Consider the following 21368-nt stretch of genomic DNA (forward strand, 5'->3'; position numbering starts at 1 on the left):
TTTTTCAAAAACACCTTTATCCTGTTCTGAAATTTAATTTCCAAATATAATTTAATGCATGCGGGTGCTAAAATTTGGAATATAACTTCATTTTATGCATAATATATTAAGCGTTAATAATTTAACTTATGTTTCATAAAAAAAAACTTACATTCATTTTTTTAATTTTAGCTTAGGGTGTGCATACATTTTAGCTTATGATGTGTCTCATGATTTTTTTTTATGAGTCTCGTAACATATTAAGCATAATATATAAACATAATATTTTTGAAACATATTAAATCAACATAATATAATAAAATTTTATATTAAACATAAATTATTGTTTTTTGTTAAAAATTTACATTTGATAAATTTTTAATAAAACAAGTTTAGTAAAATTATCTAATGTAAGATTTTTTAGATAAATATTTAAAATGCACATTAAATTATAAAAAAAACTGTAAATTAAAATACACATTTATTTTTATAATACGTTTATACTATAGTGGGAGGTGAGAGAAGAGAAAGTTTAAGAAAATTAATGATGGTAAAGAAGAGAGAGGAAATAAAATTCTTACATTTATTGTTTGTCAAAAATAAAAGAAGAGAGAGAAATAATTTATTTGAATTAAATAATAAGTTATTATAATATCTTTAAATTAAAGTTATTATTATAAAAGAATGTGTTAATTTTTTCCCCTAATTTATGATATTGATTGCTAATATACTTATATTATAAAAAAAATGTGCATTAGTAATTTCCATATATATATATAACTGATACAAAGAAGTACTCAACACAAACTAACATACACAATGGATAAACTCTAATCTTAGTGCTTATAAACTTACCACAAGCTTAGGTAATAGGTATGACATTCTAGGATCATCCTTGAAGGTGGTTCTTGTAAGAATTCTTAAGCCAAGAACTGATTCTTATTTTTTGTTTCTCCTAGGAGGGTCTCTGACATGGTGGTATAATATAAGGATTAGAAATCTTGTGAAATCATTGTATGTATCCATCCTTAAATACAGTGTTACACATGCAATTGTGACTTATATGGATCAATTTGAGTGAAGGGTATTTTTGTCTATTCACATAAAATACTGGTGCACCTAGCATTACCCAATTTATTACGGGCTAGTGTACTTCAAGTTGGGCTTGGCCCAAATTGAGAGGTGACAGCCGAGCCCATGGAGCCCAGGAGCAGGAGTAGCAATCGTCTCTTTCTCCGTCTCATTCACTGTGTAGATTGTAAAACAAACACGACGAGAGAGAGAGAGAGAGGCATCGGCGTCTTTGTAATTGTTGATATTGATATTTGATTGATGCGCATGCGGTGGTTCCTCCGAAGCCCAATCATCAAAACCTCGCACTTGAATCTGAGCCCTTCAATCTCATTAAGACCTCACTGGGCGAGGAGAACCTTCACTTCTTCTTCGAGATCGTCAATGGCGGCCATCCACAACCACAGCAATAGCAACAGCAACAGCGAAACCGGACTGGCGAGACGCTTTTGGATCAAGTTCACGCGCGAATCCATCTTCGCCATGTACACTCCCTTCGTCATCGCCTTGGCCTCCGGTAACTTGCACATTGATTCCTTCCACCGTTACATCGCCCAAGACGTTCATTTCCTACGTGCCTTTGCTCAAGCGTGAGTTCACTCTCCTCTTCAAAACTATTCCGCCCTTGCTTAGCTTTTCTCTTCTATTATTATTCTCCCCAGTTTGGTTGCTGAGAAACTTTACAACAATTATTATCTATCTTAGATGATAGAGACTGAAAATGTTCTCGTCACTCAACATTATTATTAGTTTTAATTTATGGTTTTCCAAGTTAGTGTCACTCAATTCATGTGTTTGGAATTTTATTTTATGTCTTTTTCCTTTTTCTCAGTTTTCTCAGCAACCAAAACTGGAAGGTTAGATTATTTGGTGAATTTGTATATGCATTCATTGAGGTGAGTTTCGGTCTTTAAATCTAGGAAAAGAAACACCGTGCAAGACCTACTCTACTCTCCTCCTACCTTTTCCTTTTCTTTTTCTTTGAAATTAAAAAGCTGTTAGAAGGTTGTTTAAAATAATTTGGTTGTCTAAAGGTTCTTCTTTGTGTTTAATTATTGTTTCGCAGGTATGAGTTGGCTGAAGAGTGTGCTGATGACGACGATGCGAAACTTGGAATCTGTGAGTTGAGGAAGGCAGTTCTAGAGGAGCTGAAGATGCACAACTCGCTGGTACAGGTAAGACGATTTTCCCAGTAGTGTAGGCATGAGCTAGATCAGGGTCCTCAGATCTTACTCCTTAAGACGATTCTGTAACTTATATTTGTGTATTGGGACTGTAATTATTAAGCATTCCAGGGGAAGAATGTCATTTGCCATGATTCTCAACTTGTAAATGGGATAGGCCCTTAATAATATCGTAGGCTTTGTGTGCCATTAGTGAAGGAAATAAATCTCTTCTATATGCTGATTGGATTTAGATCCCTTGTTTAAAAAACTCAAGCAATTTGTGTGCATAATAATGAAGTTTTATATGTTGGAGCTTGATCACATGGGACATCCATTCCAGTGGAACAGGGGAATGAGTGCTTTTAAATTATTTCTGGGAAGGAAAAAAATGTATGACTTTTGCCTGAACTTCACCTCAGTCAGTTTATTATTATTATGACAGTATGTGTGAGATTAAGCCAATCTTTAAACTTCAAATGTATGTCACATATGTATCATATTGTGCTAACTTCATGAGATTTTCAAACAGCCAATTTATACTTCACATGGTTAAATTTCTTTTCCTTTTACCACCCATTTAGCCTATATTATTTTGGTTTTTTGCTAATGGTGTGTAGGAATGGGGGTTGGACCTTGCCAAAGAGCACGGTATTAATTCTGCAACTGTTAAGTACACAGAGTTTCTACTGGCTACAGCCTCTGGGAAGATTGAAGGACTAAAAGGTCCTGGTAAACTTGCTACACCATTTGAGAAAACAAAAATTGCTGCTTATACTTTAGGTGCCATGACTCCTTGCATGAGGCTTTATGCTGTTTTGGGAAAGAAGTTCCAGGAACTTTTGGATTCCAATGAAAGTACTCACCCATATAACAAGTGGATCGACAATTATTCCTCTGATGGTTTCCAGGTTTGTCATATTGACAGTAGAGCCATACCATATTGCCCTTGTGGGTGCTTGGATACTATTTTGAATCTTGGTCAAATATACATTTTAGTCATGGCATTCTTGCACCCCAACTACTCAGTTATTCTTATATTTTAATTTAGGCTACTACTCTGCAAACTGAAGATTTGCTCGACAAACTAAGTGTTTCTTTGACTGGTGAAGAACTTGATGTCATTGAAAAGCTTTATTACCAAGCAATGAAGCTTGAAATAGATTTCTTCTCTGCTCAGCCACTCTTTCAGCCAACTATAGTACCCTTGACTAAAGGACATAAGCCTGCGGAAGATCATCTCATAGTTTTTTCTGATTTTGATTTAACATGCACTGTAGTTGATTCGTCCGCCATCTTGGCTGAAATTGCTATAGTGACGGCACCAAAATCTGATCAGAATCAGCCTGAAGATCAAATTGTTCGGATGTTATCTTCTGACCTCAGGAATACATGGGGTTTTCTATCTAAACAGTATACGGAGGAGTATGAGCAATGTATAGAAAGCATTATGCCTTCCGATAGATGTATGGTGTTTTCCTGTTTTCTTTACAGTAGTCTTAAATGATTAGGAATAGTCTGTTTTGCTCAGACTTTGTTAATTGGCTTTGATCTTGTGTTTTGCAGTGAACAATTTTGATTATAAAGAATTGTCTATGGCTCTTGAGCAACTTTCAAAATTTGAGAACACTGCAAATAATAGGGTTATCGAGTCAGGGGTACTCAAGGGTATAAGTCTTGAAGATATAAAGCGTGCTGGGGAGCGTCTGATCCTACAAGATGGTTGCACTAACTTCTTTCGGAGCATTGTTAAGAATGAAAATTTGAATTCCAATGTGCATGTTCTTTCATACTGCTGGTGTGGTGACCTCATTAGATCTGCTTTCTCTTCAGGTACATATTCCTTGTCATGAGCTGTTATTTCAGTACTCTTTGCTAACACTTGTATTCCAGTTGTTAATTTTCAGCAACTCAAGCATTTGGAATTAAAATCCTTTTCTTTTGGGATTTCTCTGTGAATCAATTATTGTTTGCACTCTAGGACTAGGAGTCCTCCTAATCATGCCGTGTCATATAGAGTAACTTGCTTGGGTTGCTGATGAACGCACATGGTATTGTGAGGTTTATGCAACTTTCTGATGTATTTTGCTGGAGAGTGACCATGTTTTCAGTTTTTTTATCATTACTTTTACTAGGGGATACAACTTTTGAATGCTTCTCATGCCTGCTCTAGACATGGTTATCATAAGAGAATTTTTGTTACCGTTTGTAACAAAAGTGGAAAGCTCTGCTGGAATTTTGACCCACTTTAGCCAGCTTCTTTTTTGCTACTTTGATATTTTTTTTAACTTTAGTGATTTAACTACAATATACAGCCAGTAAAAAAAAGACTACAGTGTACAGATTCAACTTTTATTATGTAACCAGACATGTTATCATCTGTTAAAGTTGTACATTTCTATATGTTTGACATGGAAAGCATGACTTTTATGTTGGTATGGTTTGTGAGAATGAATTGAGCTCCATGAATTCTTTATTATTGTTTGTCTTGATCTCTTTCTATTATTTTCTTGAAGCATATGTGTAATTTTCTATTGAAATACTCGTTCTTTTGTTGTCATTATTTTAATAGTTGTTGATATCTTTCTTGTTTACTCTAGTAGTTTTATCTTTTGTGGTTTCATATTATATCATTCTTTATGTGTACTTTTTGATGAGAACTTGCCAAATTGATTGAATTTTTGCAATGTATTATATTTTAGTTTCTTATTGTCTTATAATTTTATTTTTCTAATTTGTGAGCAGCTGATTTGAATGAGTTGAATGTCCATGCTAATGAGTTCACTTATGAGGGATCTGTTTCCACGGGTGAAATTGTTAAGAAGGTGGAGTCTCCCATTGACAAGGTTGAAGCTTTTCGTAACATATTGAAAAATTGCAATGATGACAAGAAGAAATTAACTGTTTACATTGGGGATTCGGTGGGTGATTTACTTTGCCTACTTGAAGCAGATGTTGGAATTGTGATCGGTTCAAGTTCAAGTCTTAGAAGTGTAGGGACGCAATTTGGTATTTCATTTGTCCCATTGTATTCTGGCTTGGTTAAGAAACAGAAAGAATACGTTGAAGGAAGCACTTCTAATTGGAAGGGTTTATCTGGCATTCTTTACACAGTCTCTAGTTGGGCTGAAGTGCATGCTTTTATTTTGGGTTGCTAGTCTTATTTTGTGTCTCTCGCACCCAAATTCATGCTAGGCTAAAAGAAAGAAACATATATATAGTGAAATACAAATACACAAGCAGGTGGCTAATTTTATAAGCGGCCACAGATTTTCTGCTGTCTCATATTTCTCTTACAGGATGTTGCAATTCAGAGATTTGGTGTCATTCTGATTAGTGGATATGCTGTAATCAGGGTATCTGCAATTTCCTGGAATTTTCTCAAGTGTTTCTTTGACATTTGTGTTTGCTCATTGTTGTTGATAACTTTTTTCCCCCTGAAATCTTGTCAGGTATGAGAAATTTCAGACAGCAATAATACAAATGCTTGTTAGATCAGGACATCAATTCAGGCTTTGAAGTGTTGTACGGGTATTTAGTAGGCTATTGCTGTTCCATAATTTTAAGAATTCGGCAGAGATCCTGTGTATTTTCAGTTGACTCCTTGATCATTTATGAATGCAGATGCAGAAGTGATGTTCATGTTTATATTGGGACACTTATTTTATTTTGTTTTACTTTATTGTTTTTAAATATTTTTTGGCAGATTTATGGAGTTTTTCTTAGATATGTGGGAGAGGTTAAGAATGCAATGGCTGAGGGCCTTTTTATGAATGTTCTGAAAATATATAATTTATCAAACTCGAGAGAATTAATTTGCATATGAATAAGAAGAAAAGGTTAGCTAAATGGATAAAGGAAAGAAAAGGTGAAAGATACTCCGTTTGAATTAATGTGGGGAAACACTATCTGCTTTAATAATCATCAAAGAGTGGTATAGAATCGAAAGGATTTTTTATTATACAGATAACTGATTTTTTTTAAACCTTTTAAATTTTAAGCAGATAAGTATAAAGGATATCACTGAGTTAGCTGTACCTTCAAACTGAAAGGATTTCAACATAGAAAAAAATAAAATTAAAAAAATGTATTATATATGTTCGGAAACACAATGGGAAATTGTGAATAAAGTAGTTTCTTTGTATATGGAATTTGCTATTTCAACTTATATCTTGTTTCCCCTTTATTTAGTGGATAATAAAAAATAAAATTAAAATTCCATGAAACGCATTAAACACTTTCGCGTTTCCTTTACATGGCGAGGGCACTAAAGCGTGGCAAACGTTTTCTTTATATTTATTCTAGTGCATCCACATAAGGAGTCTTTTTTATTTGCTAAGTTAACATAAGGAGTCGAAAAAAATCATTATTTATCTGTTTATTATTTTTCTTCTTTTAAGGTTTTTCTTTTTTTTTCAGAAGAACTGTCACCGACTTGATCAAATGTCAAGTAAACTATTCTTGTAGCTCACACGAAGAAGAGCACGTTCCCACAATTGAACAAATAAACTTGATGAGGCTTTAAATGGAGAAAACAAGCACGTTCCCACAAAATTACACTATCTCATTTGCCCATAAAAGAGTCAAATGATAGCGTTTATTTATTAAATTTGTGTTGCATCAATTTGTTTGGGGGGTATACCGAGAAAATGGGATGGAAACAAGGATTATGTAATATATTTTCTTTGGTAATAAAAAATTAGGGCGAGAGAATGATGCTAAGTCAAAAATTGGTAAAATTTATAGACTCAAAATAATTTTACCTCATCCCAAAGACACTAATAGAGATACGAACTTGCAACTTGTGACAAGTGTGAAACCCGTCTTAGCCAATCAAGTGAATCAACCAATCTATTAAGTACAAAAAAGCAATATTTTCATGAGAATTTTTACAATAATAAAAAAGATAAAAAAAAGGGAATGAAATATAATTATTTATCATGTAGTAAATAGAGCTAAAAAAGTTGTAATAAATATAAACTAGTTCAAATAACCGCTGAAATTATTTTTAAGGCAATTATCGTAAAAACTAATAAAATTGTGATAAATAGTTATTTGTAATTAAATTATAATGTAAAATTATTTTATATCAATGATGGATTTTCTCATATAAATATTGTATTGTAAAAATTATAAGTAACATTATTTAAAATAAAAAAGTGAGGTCTAATAACAAGAAAATAGCTGAATTTTCAGTTGAAAGAAGAAAATTAATTGCTTTAGGAAGCCGATTCATCAAGCCATCACCTGTCAAATCCTCAATAATAGCCATATAATATACAACTTTGTATAATAGTTCCCTCTGCCTCAAAATGCACTGGATAGAGAAAACTTCGATATTAAGAATAAGAGAATCCTAATTATAGTGAGACTATAAGACATATAAAACATTATTAGTATTTTTAAACAAAGATAACTTATTTTAATAAAAATATAATAGTATTATCAGTATTATGCAGAACATAGAATTTAAATTTAAATTAAGATATTAAAATTTATTGGTAAAAGTAGTTTGGCACTTGTATCTCTTAATTAAGGTTTGGAGTTTAATCCTCAACTTGAGGATGAAGTTACGATTTGGAGCACCACTTTACCCTCAAAGTGGGTCAATCCTATGAAAAGAGGATTAATTAAGTGTCAAATAAAAGCTTTATATATTTCTCAGTTAAAAAATCAAATTAAGATTGACTAATTTAAGTAATATCATATCGTATGTGTTGCATTTATGTTAGAAATCAAATATAATTTTTTATTAAATGATGAAAAGAGAATAAGTGCATAAAAAACGTGAAAAGATAGAAAATATACCAAGCAACTTTGCTGTGAACTGAGAAAGTTTAACCCGAGACATGAAACCAAAGGAACCAAACATGTTGACCGGTGTGTTTGAAAAACCGTTCCAACCACGTTGAATGGATGTTTCCCACTTTCCCATGCAAAAATAGAGAAGCAAGGGGAGACTTGTTTTGGCGTTTAATTGGACTGGACATGGATACTAACATGCACTTAATAGTTAACACTCGGATTACAGTACTCGATTTGACTAAAACAAAATCTACACTTCTGAGATTAGTTAACTTCTACCACAAGGTAACTTTAGTTTATGGTGCTTAACTCTGTATTTGAATTGAAAAAGAATCCATTATAATCCCGGCTAAAATTTAAATGCTACTTGCTTCACAATAATTAAAGAATTTAAATAACTATGTTAGTAGTATTAAATTTATCAATAGTTTTATATTTTTTTATAGTTTATATAATATTGAATTGAAGCAATGGCTTATGGCTATTATTTTTGTCTTGAGGCAGAGTATCACAACTTAGAAAATTCTTTGGTGCTGTAGGAGTAATCTCATGAGCTAGTTAAAACAAAACACAATAGTAACATGTAAAATTGAATCTGCTAAACCTTGAAAGGGTGCAAAATTTCTGAGTCAATTTGTCTTGAGACTTGAGCCTCGGTCTCACAGAATGGTGCTAAAAGTGGTCGCACAGTTGTGTGAATAGCACTCAGCAAATAATACAAAGCACAAAAAGTTGTACACTTTTTGTGTAGGTACAACTGGGGACAAGTGGTGCTCTTGCTTTCTTTTCCAGCAAATAACAAATTTCTTAAACAGTTTTAGCTTGATATTTTGGCCGGTTAATTGCTGAAATTCTTTGTTTCCCTAACTAACAAGATATTAGATATATATATGGTTGAGTACAACAGAAGAAACTGGAAAGGATCCACCAAAATCATGGGCACAATCATCTGCAACAACTTTATCAACCTTAACAACCCTAGGTAGTTCATACTTTATCTAAAGCTTTACTTTTTCATTAAAGAGAAAAAACAACCTCACTTGACCTACTTCAAAAGGAAGGATTAATGCGAGGTTGCATAATTTGGACTCATTTACTCTACAGTTTGTCCTGGATCCAAGTCTTGTGACAACTCAAATGGTAAACATTAATAACCTACCCTAACTGGCAACACCTGGATAACCTTGATAATTAATTAGCTATAGGAAATAAACTACTTGGTTGTTCAAGTCTATGATTGAAAATTTGAAGGCCACGAATATTTTTATAAGCATAGCTCCATGAGTTTCTTTATTCTGTGAGACTTAGTTTTGGTACAATACATGACAATGAGATTTAAACTCACCTCGTATAACTTATGCAGAGTCCTGTATCACTTATTTTGTGAGACTTAATTGAAACAATGTGACTTCAAATATTTAAATTTTTGCACCAATAGTATGTATCTTTTTTAACCATTTATACTAACAAAATGAAATTAGTGCCATATAAACTTTCCTTTTTCATCAACCTGTTGATGAAAGAGCTGGTTAGGTCCACCATATAGATAAATAAAACCCCTCCCACTCAATGCTCTACGCACAAATACAACAAACAAAATTATTCTTCAGTATTAATAATTTCTTTAAGTGACTTCTGATTCCGCACTAGCAATTTGTGAAAGATCTATGTAATAGAATATTCCTTCTTTGTCAATATTCGTACTAGAAATTATGAATAAATCAAAGACATGAAGTAGATAGACCCTTGGCATTTGTGTATTTATATAGAATATTGTTTCATCCATCCATCTCTCGTGTTCTAAGAAATACATATCCGATTGAAAGAATAAGTAGCAACTCTGTAGCCTCTTTTCCCATCATCTCCTTACCTCCTCTTTTTTCAAATTAGTCCTGCAGAAGAAGATCATCATGAGGCGCTTAAAGTCAAGAACAACACCACTTTTGTCCAAGTTTGCGCCGTTGTTGGAGCCATGGCCAAATGATGCTATAAGAAAGGAACTATAAACCTGATCAGGACATTTGACCTGAGGAAACATGCCCTCTAGGCAAGTCTGATGCTTGGCTTTTCATCTCTGCTGTTGAGAATCAAATAAGGCATGGCTCACGTCATGAAATTATTTAGCATATCATATCTGTTTGATATTAGTATAAGTTTTTCTGTTTACTACCTCTCCTCCTTCCTTTCCCAGTTGGGACAATGATATGTTATGTATATCCTTCTCTGCTCTACAACAGCTGCTTTTGTAATACTACTTGTATGAAAGTTTTATTATACCTCAGTTTTTCTCTTTTCTGTTTGTTCAATTGGATTCTTAGTTTATTGTATTGATTATGTGCAACTGGCATGGCCAGGTAAGAAAAAGAACAAAAAAGCTTACTGTTTTCTCTAAATTAATTAATCAAAGATATTATTTGCTGGATTTAAATTGGCTCTTCCAATGAAAACATAATCACATGACATGATCCTTTCTGGCTTTATATTATTGAAAGTAACAGCCACCCCCCTTTTGAGATATTCATCGTGTGTACACGTATAAGGGCGAGGGATTAATGCTTCAATTGTTCAAGTTAGAATGATGATTGACTTAAAGCTAATAATATAAAATGAAAACATGCTTTGGAGAAGAAGAAAAGAATGAATAAATTACACAAGCAACCTGCCATGAGTTGTATGTATTTTGGTTAATAATAGTCTGGTTAAAAACCATGCAATTCCAATGGCAGACTCTTGAGCACGCACAGATATGTCAAATATATATGAATATAAAGCATGTATCATGCATCTACATCTTGTTTCAGATCTAATGAATGTGATGATTCTAGGTTCAAAGGAAAAATTGAATTGTTGAGGGAGGATTAAACTCTCCAAACAGCTGGAAAGTGGAAGAATGAATTCTTGTGGACGAAATGTATTTAACATCTGCCTAGAATTGGCAGGTGCAGGAAAGGCTTTTTAGTTCTATCAGTATGCAATTGATAAATGCTATTTGGTTTTTTGATCCAGTTTGAAATTTCATGTGTATGTCTAATTTGATACTTCAAGTTAGTACATACTATGTAGTAACTGTGGTCAAGAGTGCACTTGGTTTCACGTTCACTTTTTGATCAACAATCATAGCGTGTACCTGAATGGTATTTTGCATCTTTAACTCAAGTCATAAAAGTCTTAATAATTATCATTCCCCTTCTTATTCAAGATGTTAATTAGGAGAAAAATCAAACAAGTTTACCTGCTCAAACTTCTGACAATTATATCACTTGAGTTCATATTAAGTGGCCCTAAACGATCTTGGTAAATCTTCATCAAAGTTTATAATTGGATTTAACGTTAGAATGTGCAGATCATGCCCCACTCAGAACTTATATGCATAGGAGGGAAATAAAATAATAAATTGGGGCAAGTTAGTATTACTTTTTCAGCAAAAAGCCAAATAAATGGCTCAGATCTTTAGTTTTCTCCGATAACTTATTTCGTAGTTTTCATCTACCATACCACACTACACTTTTACTTTAGGATAAGCATAATAATGCTCGTCAAGTCTACCCTATTTGTCCAATATCAACTTCATTTTTCTTTATTAGATATGAGTTAGTCGCCAGTGTCCCACCTGGAGGAAAGTGATGCGCACCAACAAACTTAAAGGCGGTATAATATAACTATAACCTGCCTAAATAAATAAATAAATAATTTTTTATTGGCTTGTGAATCATCAGGCGCAAAAACGACAAGCCAAATATATATGATTAACTTTGTTTGATAATTGATCCTTTGATTATATATCAAGGATAGTTCGATTATACTGAGGAGCACCGGCTTCCAATATAATCAAGGACTGTTTTTCTACCTTTTTGATATTTTCCCTTCTCTGTTATGGCTTCAAGTGGCCAAAATTTATGTCCGTTGTGATTTTTTTTGAGTTATTAACCACTTGTATTGTCATGCTTGTACCATTTTGAACTTGCAATTTTCAAGAATTAGGGGTGGTTAAAAAGATACAGACTAATAATAAATTAATTTGTCTCTTCATAAGTGCTACTTACACTATAATAGAAAAGAGATCCTCTATAAATAAAATCACAACTAGATTCTCTTGTGCGAGTTCCACTATCACTGGGAACGAGTATGACAAGTCAAGTGCTATGAAATCTAGCATAGAAGTTGGTCTTGAGTTAGGCTTTGCTTTGTCGGAGTAATAGTCTATATGCCACACACAAAAAAAAATGTTTATATGATATTTCTACCTATTTTAGGGTGTAAAATGTCATTTTTCCTTGGATGCTACCCATTTTAATTTTTTAACAAAGTTAACTCAAAAAATAGTAAAGATATCATCCTTGTAATTGCCATCTCGCATAGAAGTGGATCCCATACCGAAGCCAAGGACGAAAAGAAAAGTATACTGAAAGATACTAATCGGTTCTCTTTATTATTAAGAAAAGCAGGGATGAGAGATGAAAAGGAAGAAAATGACAAAATTTGAACTTTATATCTCTTCCTCTTTTTATTGTGTAAGATGTGGATAATGTATAAAACTTAAAGGTTCTGGGTTGTAACCACAGGGCGCACCACTCATTATTTGGTCAAAACTTGGGCAGTGCCTTGATATTTACCGCAATACTGAGATAAACTGAATTTGTTCAACTCGGTTCCACTGGGCAATTGGCATCATTCAACATTCAAGGGAGAAACTGGAATTATTGTTAATGTGGATTGATATAAGTGATTAAAGATTCAATACAAATTTTCACCTTTTTCATAGGCATGAGTTTGGATTCCTGTGACATTACTTTCTTCGCTTAGTAGATAATCCTTCTCAAGAAAATCTTTTGGGGACATCGAACTAGTTGAGTAATTATAATTGAATGAAACTTCTTGCAGTTCAAGCGTATGTGGTTAACTCTTTAGATGGTCTATGCTGACAACCACTATATGTCATCAGCACCCTACTAACAGTATTGGAAGTGCCTGATTGCCTCTCCAATCTTACCAATTTTTTTTCCAAGATACAAAGAGAAACTGGTTAAAGTCCACCGGCAAACTAAATTTTATGTAAACAGCATATTAGTCTTTAATGTTTAAACAAATTCAACTAACAGTGCAAGGATTCCGAATTTATAAAATATCTAGTGATTAAAGTCAAGCCTATGAGGACTCCTCATAATCTTGAAAAAAAAATGAAACTAACTCATGGAGCAAAAATATACGATTAGTAGCTTGACAACTGTGCAAATGACATTCTCTTCCTAGCCTTCACGAAAAGGATGTTTCAAGAACAAAAATACAAGTTTCACGCGCAATTTTGACAGCCATTTCACATCAAGCAAGCACGTTCTTTGAAAAACACAACACGTTTATCTTATTTGAGACTCAAACTGTAATTTCAAAAGGAGCGACGCCATCTTTTATGTAATAAAGGAATTATGGAAACAAGGAAAAATACATTATGCTTCATTGACAAAACTAATACTGCATTGGTCACTAGAACAACAATACCCGTTAGTTGAATACAATAATAACCACCACTAAGTCTCAACATGAGATAAGTTAGATGCATCAAATGATTCAAATGTTTTTGAGTTTTCTCAAAAACTAAATTTTAAGAGTTTTTCCTAAGATTTTGTTCCGCCTAATGTCATGCTTTGCTGCCAATTTTTGCATTAGCAAGCCCAAGCTCGGTTGTGTATGGCAACTTATCCCAATCCTATATAGATCAATGACGCATATTTTCTTGAAGTAAAGGTGAATAAAAAAAATAATCTACCACAGTTTGCACCAGATCAAAGAATTAAATCAACAACAGAAGTTTGCATTGCGTGAAGCATCCCTCTCTTCAAGCCCTTTCAGAAATGATCTGATTGCAAGATGTTCAGAGGAGTATGTCAAGAAACATGTTAATATTAAGCCCCCAACGACCATCAAAGCTAACCTGTTAGAAATATAAATCAAAATATAAGTGTAAATTCAAAGAGAAAGATTTGAGAAAAATGTTCTTCCTCTTAAAAAAACTACTTAGAATTAAAGGAAAGAACACTTAAATATGGTTAAATCCACTTCAAACTGAATACATATCAAAAAGAGAAGATTATTTTGGTAGGTTCTATTAAATTTCAATTTCATGCGTACTATAGAGGTGGCATTCTATGTGCTAAAAATAGGCAACAAAAAGCACCAAAATACAACAGAAGACAAAAAAGAAAAACCCTCCTGATTCAAGTATGTTGCTCTGTCCAAAAACACATAATTATCTGTTAAGAATTTACTTCACTTCTTCCTCCCTCTTAAAAAAACAAGAAAACAAAAGCAAACAAAGTTACTAACATCCCTAATTGTCTCCAAACTACCATTCCAGTTTAATGAGGTAGAAGAAGGACTGAATTAAAACGTGAGCCAAAAATAAGCAAAGAATGACCAATGAAATGGTCAAATAACCTTACAGTTTCTGTTTCTTAGGGTGGATGAAATCACAGGTTGAAAGCCTATCAGATGCACCATGCACGTGATTATAAGTTACCACTCAAAAGAGACCATTGCAGACTGTAGATTCTTTTAAATTTGGATTTTGAAGTTTACTAATTGACTAGTCAATGATTACAAAAACATACTGAGAACGGGGTGCTATTTCTAAAATTTAAACCATGAAGACGGATAATAAAATTGTATATTTCAATATGGTATCTTTACTAATAAATTCAAAGGAAAATTACCGTAAAAACAATGCAGTGATCCCAAAAAGAAAAGGCAAAGATGGAGTAGCAATGGCCAAGAAGGCCATCCCTAATCCATAGAACCACGTAGCAGCATTACATGATGACATCTGACGCTGATGAACTGTTAATACAGATGAGATAAAATTAAGGATGACAATTAAAAAAAGAATAAAAAGAATAAGTCTTGAGGACACAGTTAGATGAAAGACAAAAACCCCAAATAAGCTCTACTCTGGCAGAACATACCTTTTCCAGAATCATCATCAGAATATTCATGATGAGACAATGAGGAAGGTGTTTGTGATGTCATAATCCTTCCACGATGATAAATCAAATTTAGATAACCTCCAAATAGTATAAAGAAGATTGTGAATGTCCATTCATACATCAAAAGCAAACCAGTCCATGGAGCCACTTGCCGTGGTACTATCAAGAGAGCTAATCCAAGAGACACCACTGCAGCCAATAAACAGACACAGACAGAAATACTGCCCATATATGCAGGCGCCTTGTACTGAGCACCATTTATGAGCTGTTTAACACCATAAATAATACTTAGTATTGCTTATAAAAAAAATATTTTTTAAGAATGCACAAGCAAGCAGCATGCATATCCAACTACAGGATTTGGATCCTCTAATGTGAGGACATCACATTACCCAGTCATCTGATGAGTATGCAAGGGCCTCACATGCGAGGAACCAAATCCCTAAATAAGAAGATATAGAAGCAAAAAAATGACCTTATGAGGGGAATTGAGAGTTGAGGTAGAAATGGTAGTATATGCAAGTGGCCCCCCTGATTTAATCCTGTAATAAAGGTGTCTGACATGATCACATAGTGAGGTTCTATAACAGGAACCAAAGTATCCCTGATTCTGCAGAAAATACAACATTATGAGGCACATGGAATTCCTAATGCTTAAAGAATAAAATCAATTCATGATAGCTGACCTTTAGAAATGAACGATAGCAGCAGAACAGCACAGCACAAAATGGTAGCAGAAAAAGAAACTTCACAAGATAATTATCTTTAGGATTTTGGCCCCCTCCAGTTCCAGGAAGGGATTCCTCCAGCTGTTCCCTTACATTCTGCAGCACAAACAAGGTAAAAGCAAATTATTTAACATTTATCACAAACTTCAACTTAGTCACATGACTACTCAAGCAAGATGGCCTTTTAAAAAATTACTGGAAGACAAATTTTTGAGATATTGCTAAAATAGAATAATAATGCACAAATACCTGCCAGACATCAACAGGTTTCACAAGCCAAGATGTCCACCAGTCCCAAGGCTTAAGAGGGCCTAGTGTATAATGAATTACACGGAGTTCGTTCTCATCCACCATCCACTGGACAAATCAGCATGAATAGTATGAATAGTTATATAACTGAAGTAAAAGATGCAATGTAAAAGAACACAGAGATATTTAAATGCATATATTTGGTATGTATGTGAGAGAATGTACGAAATATTCACAGCAGCTAATTCAAAACTAGGAAAATTCGGTACAAGAATCTGAGTTTCAACTCCTGAAATGGTCATCCACCTCCCACCATTTAAAAATCAACTCAAATTGATTGAAAGGCAAAGGTTACCTACTGCATACTTGCCCATCAATTTTCTCTTCTCCAACAAAATCTTCTCAAAATTTGCCAATTTTTGTCGACATTGACCCAAGCCTCGATTATGGCTTCCATCCCCTCCAGTTTCTCTTCCAATTCATTCAACCTCTCGTTCACAAACATCATGATCTTACTTCCCCCCTTTTAATCTGGCAGGTTGGACCAAAAATGATAGAACACCAATTGATATATTGGAGAAGAGTAATATTAAATCACACAAAATACAGCAGCATTTGCAGTCCTAGAGTCATAGACTTCTACAGAGAAGAGTTCTCTGTTCAGATTACTAGAAAATAATACACAAGTATCCCCCTACTACACACACATTTAATAATATGTAACTACTCCTAACTCTCTGCCCTAAACTGTCAACATTGCAGTTACTATTCAACTTATTCTAATAATGCATTACTGCTAATGACAATTATTATTACACCAATCTTAATATGTAATTGCTCCTACTTTTGCCAATAATTGTCATTACTACCCCTAACTCAATTCCCATCACACATGCCCCAAAACCCAGTTTCTAACAGGAAGTAAAGAAAGATGAAAATGTTAAATTGATGGAAATTTTCCGAGGCTTTCCTCCTACATCATCACCTTGACCCATCTGCATAGCAAAATTAATAAGTGCTGATCCTAACTGCTAAAATTGCCATCCGCCAACAGCAGCAGCACTAAATAACTCCTTTAAGGCTTTAACATTATTAATATATTAAAATGGGTCACTGCAATGCTATAGCTATTAAAGAGATGCTTCAGCACGAACTCCAATTTCTACCATAAGCTCCTAAACCAACAAAAGAAATCCATCTCAACACAAAAGAAATTTTCCCTGCAATTGTTGTAGAAGATTTATTCAATTTTTCCTTTAACCTATTCAGAAAGGCTTTAATTTTTAATACCTCAATTAAAAAAAATTATTTCCAACTATCACAAAGAATATATGTTATTAAGACAGTAGGTGTTAAACTAATTGCATCATGTGAATTGGAACATTAACTAAACATCAATACATGAACATGTAGGACTATTACAAGTTAAACATTAATCAGATAAGGCAACTGGATCTAACAGGCATCCATCTGAACTGAAAACTCAAATAAGGAAGTTACAAAGGGAAGAAACAAAAAGGGAGATGTATCACTGTTGTATTGCCCCTAATTACATAAAAGTAAGGAAACATCCTCTTATTTACCAATATTCCAGTACCTTGTTAGCCAGCATGTAAAGACCAACGTCTGCATTATAAAGTGTGGAAAGTCGCTCCATTTCAGGAACTGGTCTAGTATCCAACATTTTTGGGGACAAATTTGGCTCAAAAAGATGTGCGTTGGGAAATCCAGAGTAATATGAATTGAGAAATCCCTGATCCCCTGTGAAAGCAGGAAGAGAGATGATGTCAATTGTTCAAACCTATCAGATTCAAATCCACATCTAATACAAAATGCTTCCAGCAAGGAAATCCAAATGAATAAAATAATGGCATATAATATTAGTACAAAAAAGAGAAAAAAGAAAAAACAATAATACCTCCAGTGTAAGATGGTAGAGTTTTTACTTTGCTCATCATGTCATTGAAAACAGTAGCAGATGGCTGCACCACCATGACTCCGGAATTCAACCTCTCAGAATGCTTTAAATTAGCACAGAATTTTCCACATTTGAAAAGTTCTTCAATATTCTTAACCACAATAGTATCAGCATCAAGATAAACAACTGCACATACATATTCAAGACAGCCAATAAATCATAGGGCATAAACATGAGAAGCTACATCCCATTTGAAAGGCAATAACCTAAATGGAAAGTTTAGAGCATCCTCCACAACTTCCATAACCCGACACAAAAAACATAAATACTATACCTTTCTTGTAGTCAGTCATGTTAAATATTTTGAGCTTTGTATAGACACCCCAAAATCTCTTTGGACGTACTTGATTAGGATTTGCCAGTAAACTAATCTTCTCAACTATCCACCCATCAGCCTACACAAAAAGCAATCATAAAACCCTTTACCCTACCCACGAGGTCTATAATCAACAATATCACTTAAAATAAGTTATAACTAACAAAATTTAGGATTCATGTCAAATGAAACATTAATATCAAATTTAATATAAAGTGATCAGAAATTTTTCATTTCTCGTTCCGCAATAATACAATTGGCAAAGGAAAAGAGTACCTGGAGAAGGGTATTGGCATAATCAGAGACACCATCAGAGACCAAAACGACCATGTCTTTGTTGGATCCCGTGTCGCGTATCGATTTGCCGAGAACTCGAACACCCAACAAGAATTCATCTCCGTACAATAGAGTCACGTATGCCACATCCGTCCTCTCAGATCCCAGTGATTGAACTGAAGCCAGCAGAAGTATCAGCCATAACCATATACTTCCACACAATTTCATCCTAACTCGATTCTCAACGTGAAGATTCTTTTCTCGAGAAAAATCCCTTCTCGCTGTTACTTCCAACCGTAAAACTCTTTTAATTATTTTTTAATCCATGGAATTTTAGTAAAGAGAAATCATCATGTATACTCAATTACTCATCCTATATTTCTAATTATTATAACCACTGAATTAAATAATATATTTTTTATAAGATTCAACTCATCAATATGCTATTAGCCTATTTAACTGTTTAGTAAAATAAAACATTTCGGTACTTTAATTTTTTTAAAAAACGCTACTTTATGTGGTTTTTAATTAAGCTTAAGGTCTTGTTTTAGTAAATTTCTCAATGAATATCTACATAAGAAGAAAATTAAAAAAAATCAGTTTTTTCCCCAAATTAAAATCAAGTACCTCGGATTTTGAAGAAGTTAGATAATAAAAAAACAACTATTAAATTTAAGGTGCATAAATTTATTTTAATTTAACTTATTTTACATCCTTACTTCCTTCTTCTACAAGTATTTATTGAACAAGTTGATCAAAACAAAACCTAATTATAACTTCATAACTTATTTTATTAATTTTTATCTTGATTAACTTATTAAAATATTCCGTTATCCCTCTAGTTATTCAAAAAACCATTAACCACTCTTTCACACTTTCATAAATATAATTTCTTTAATGAAATCATTGAAATGATAATATAAATATATTTATATTTTTCATTTCATTTAATTATTTTTTTTAAATAAATTAAAATAGAATAATGATAATTATTATTTTTTGAAATATAATGGTAATGATATAAAAAATATATAGTTACAAAATTTTATGTCATGGCCAAAAAATATGATCCTTTATTTAGTTCAACAATTAATTTTGTCAAATATTAATTCAATAAACTAATTTATTAAATTTCAATTTACAACTATCTTATTATATATGAACTAATAATTTCAAACACACCTCAAGTATATTTTAATTGGTATAATTTAATTAATAGAAAATAAATTATTAATATATAGATTATGATGCATTATGTCAATAATACTAGTACGACATATCAGTGGTTTATATCTATCTTTATAGTAACAGAATTTTTGTTAATATACACCACCAATTTAATTTTAATTAAAAAAATAATTTTGCTAACTTATGGTAGTAGTTAAGGAATTAAAAAATGAAATATTTTATTAAAAATTATATGAGAGTACATTTAAAAATCATAAAGAAACGTATTTTTATACATCTCAATATTTTTTTTTTTACTTTCTTAATGAGTGTTCTAATATGTTTGTTCATTAAAAAAAAATGATCTGATGGTAGTTCATTAAAACTGTTACACATTAATTGATGATATTTTCGTATTTAACACCGTTCGAACTCGATACTATGGGTTAAGTTGGAGTAATAACCTCATGCATTTAATGGTATCATAAAATTATAATAAATCATATTATTAATGATGCAATATATTGGTGTCTGATCTAGCTACCGACTGAAATGATATTAATTCATGCATAAATTATCTAAATTTCCGAATAATACAAATAGTTAAAGTTTCAGTGTTCTTTTTAGATTATATATATCATATATTATCAATAAAAAAATGCCATTAAAACAAAATATATATGTCTGTTTGGAATTGGGGTTAGATGAGACTCGCCAAGATTCTCCCTCCAACTCTTTTGATGGAAAGTTCACACTTACATGCAGGATATTATTGCCAAGAATTCTGTAGCAAACTAAGTGAAATTAAGTATGCCCTCGATCTACTGCATGCCACGAGAGGCAAGTAATTAAGTGAAATGATCAATTGTCTACATACGGCAAGTCTGGTTCTTGGCTCTTTTTATTTAGTCTTCAATTTCATGTTCATTTATATGTACGTAGAACCATCATATGGAATTTGATACCGAAGTTACATGAATATCTCAGTTTTCAGGCCTCTTGGTGCTGGCTAGTTTTTATTTATTAATTTGTTGGGCTTGGTTTCATTTTCTAGTCATAACTTTCATTCATCTACTTGATTTCTTTAATATATTGCATCTTGCATAGAAAAGCTTTCTGCATCTTACATGTGAAGTAAGAATTAATTAATAAACAGGCCGCTAAAGGAAAAGAGGAAGAAATTAAACAAAAGTGAATCAACAAATTCAGAAAGAGATAGTCAGGTTATGGTGACAAAGAGAAGATAACGACCAAGCTCTATAGTCTTCATTTACTCGGAATACTTGCCTCAGACACAGTGAATTATTGGATTTTTGTCATAATAGAAGGAGCTGTTACACAAAATTAAGTTTTACAACATAATGAATATGAGAAAATTAAATGGCCCATCCATTTTCTTTCTTGTCCATGAATTCCAACTTCAGCGATCTTGTATTCTTGTATCCCTATCCAAAGCTCTGATTTAAAATTATATCAATCCCGTAGCTGTCACCTAGCTTACAAATATAGATAAGTTCGCCACGCTTTTCCTCGATCTTTTTAAATTTTTATGCCATGCATTGTCCCAACATGTACTCATTGGTGCCCTATCCCATAGGATTCAAAGTGTTATCTCCTTCCTATCACTCCAATGCCCTGAGAGAGAGAAATCATATATAT

At 32.9% G+C, this 21368-nt stretch overlaps 2 protein-coding genes across 5 annotated transcripts; one reads left to right on the forward strand and one right to left on the reverse strand.

The window, feature by feature from the left end:
* Positions 1 to 1238: 1238 nt before the first annotated feature.
* LOC114403312 (bifunctional TH2 protein, mitochondrial-like) lies at positions 1239 to 5880 on the forward strand. Of its 3 annotated transcripts, none has more exons than XR_003664633.1 (7): positions 1239 to 1640; positions 2117 to 2225; positions 2834 to 3124; positions 3265 to 3679; positions 3780 to 4046; positions 4959 to 5569; positions 5666 to 5880. XR_003664633.1 is itself a non-coding variant. In XM_028366193.1 (7 exons), the coding sequence occupies exons 2-7, from the start codon at positions 1933 to 1935 to the stop codon at positions 5369 to 5371; spliced, it is 1509 nt and encodes a 502-aa protein (XP_028221994.1). In that variant the 5' UTR covers positions 1239 to 1640; positions 1883 to 1932; the 3' UTR covers positions 5372 to 5880. The 3 variants fall into 3 exon arrangements, 2 of the variants coding, with proteins under 2 accessions (XP_028221994.1, XP_028221993.1); XM_028366193.1 differs by adding an exon at positions 1883 to 1946 and having other exon boundaries at positions 4959 to 5880; XM_028366192.1 differs by having other exon boundaries at positions 4959 to 5880.
* Positions 5881 to 13439: 7559 nt separating this feature from the next.
* On the reverse strand, positions 13440 to 18877 carry LOC114403637 (inositol phosphorylceramide glucuronosyltransferase 1-like). 2 transcript variants are annotated; one of them, XM_028366726.1, is made up of 11 exons: positions 18543 to 18877; positions 18225 to 18345; positions 17891 to 18076; positions 17570 to 17733; positions 15973 to 16080; positions 15682 to 15819; positions 15471 to 15605; positions 15115 to 15260; positions 14975 to 15042; positions 14726 to 14849; positions 13440 to 13947 (listed from the first exon to the last, which is right to left on the reverse strand). In XM_028366726.1, exons 1-11 carry the CDS (start codon positions 18768 to 18770, stop codon positions 13812 to 13814), a joined length of 1554 nt encoding a protein of 517 aa, XP_028222527.1. In that variant the 5' UTR covers positions 18771 to 18877; the 3' UTR covers positions 13440 to 13811. The 2 variants fall into 2 exon arrangements, with proteins under 2 accessions (XP_028222527.1, XP_028222526.1); XM_028366725.1 differs by having other exon boundaries at positions 14975 to 15260.
* Between the last annotated feature and the right edge of the window lie 2491 nt (positions 18878 to 21368).

The sequence above is a fragment of the Glycine soja genome, chromosome 20, assembly GCF_004193775.1.
Source record: "Glycine soja cultivar W05 chromosome 20, ASM419377v2, whole genome shotgun sequence".
Lineage (NCBI taxonomy): Eukaryota > Viridiplantae > Streptophyta > Magnoliopsida > Fabales > Fabaceae > Glycine > Glycine soja.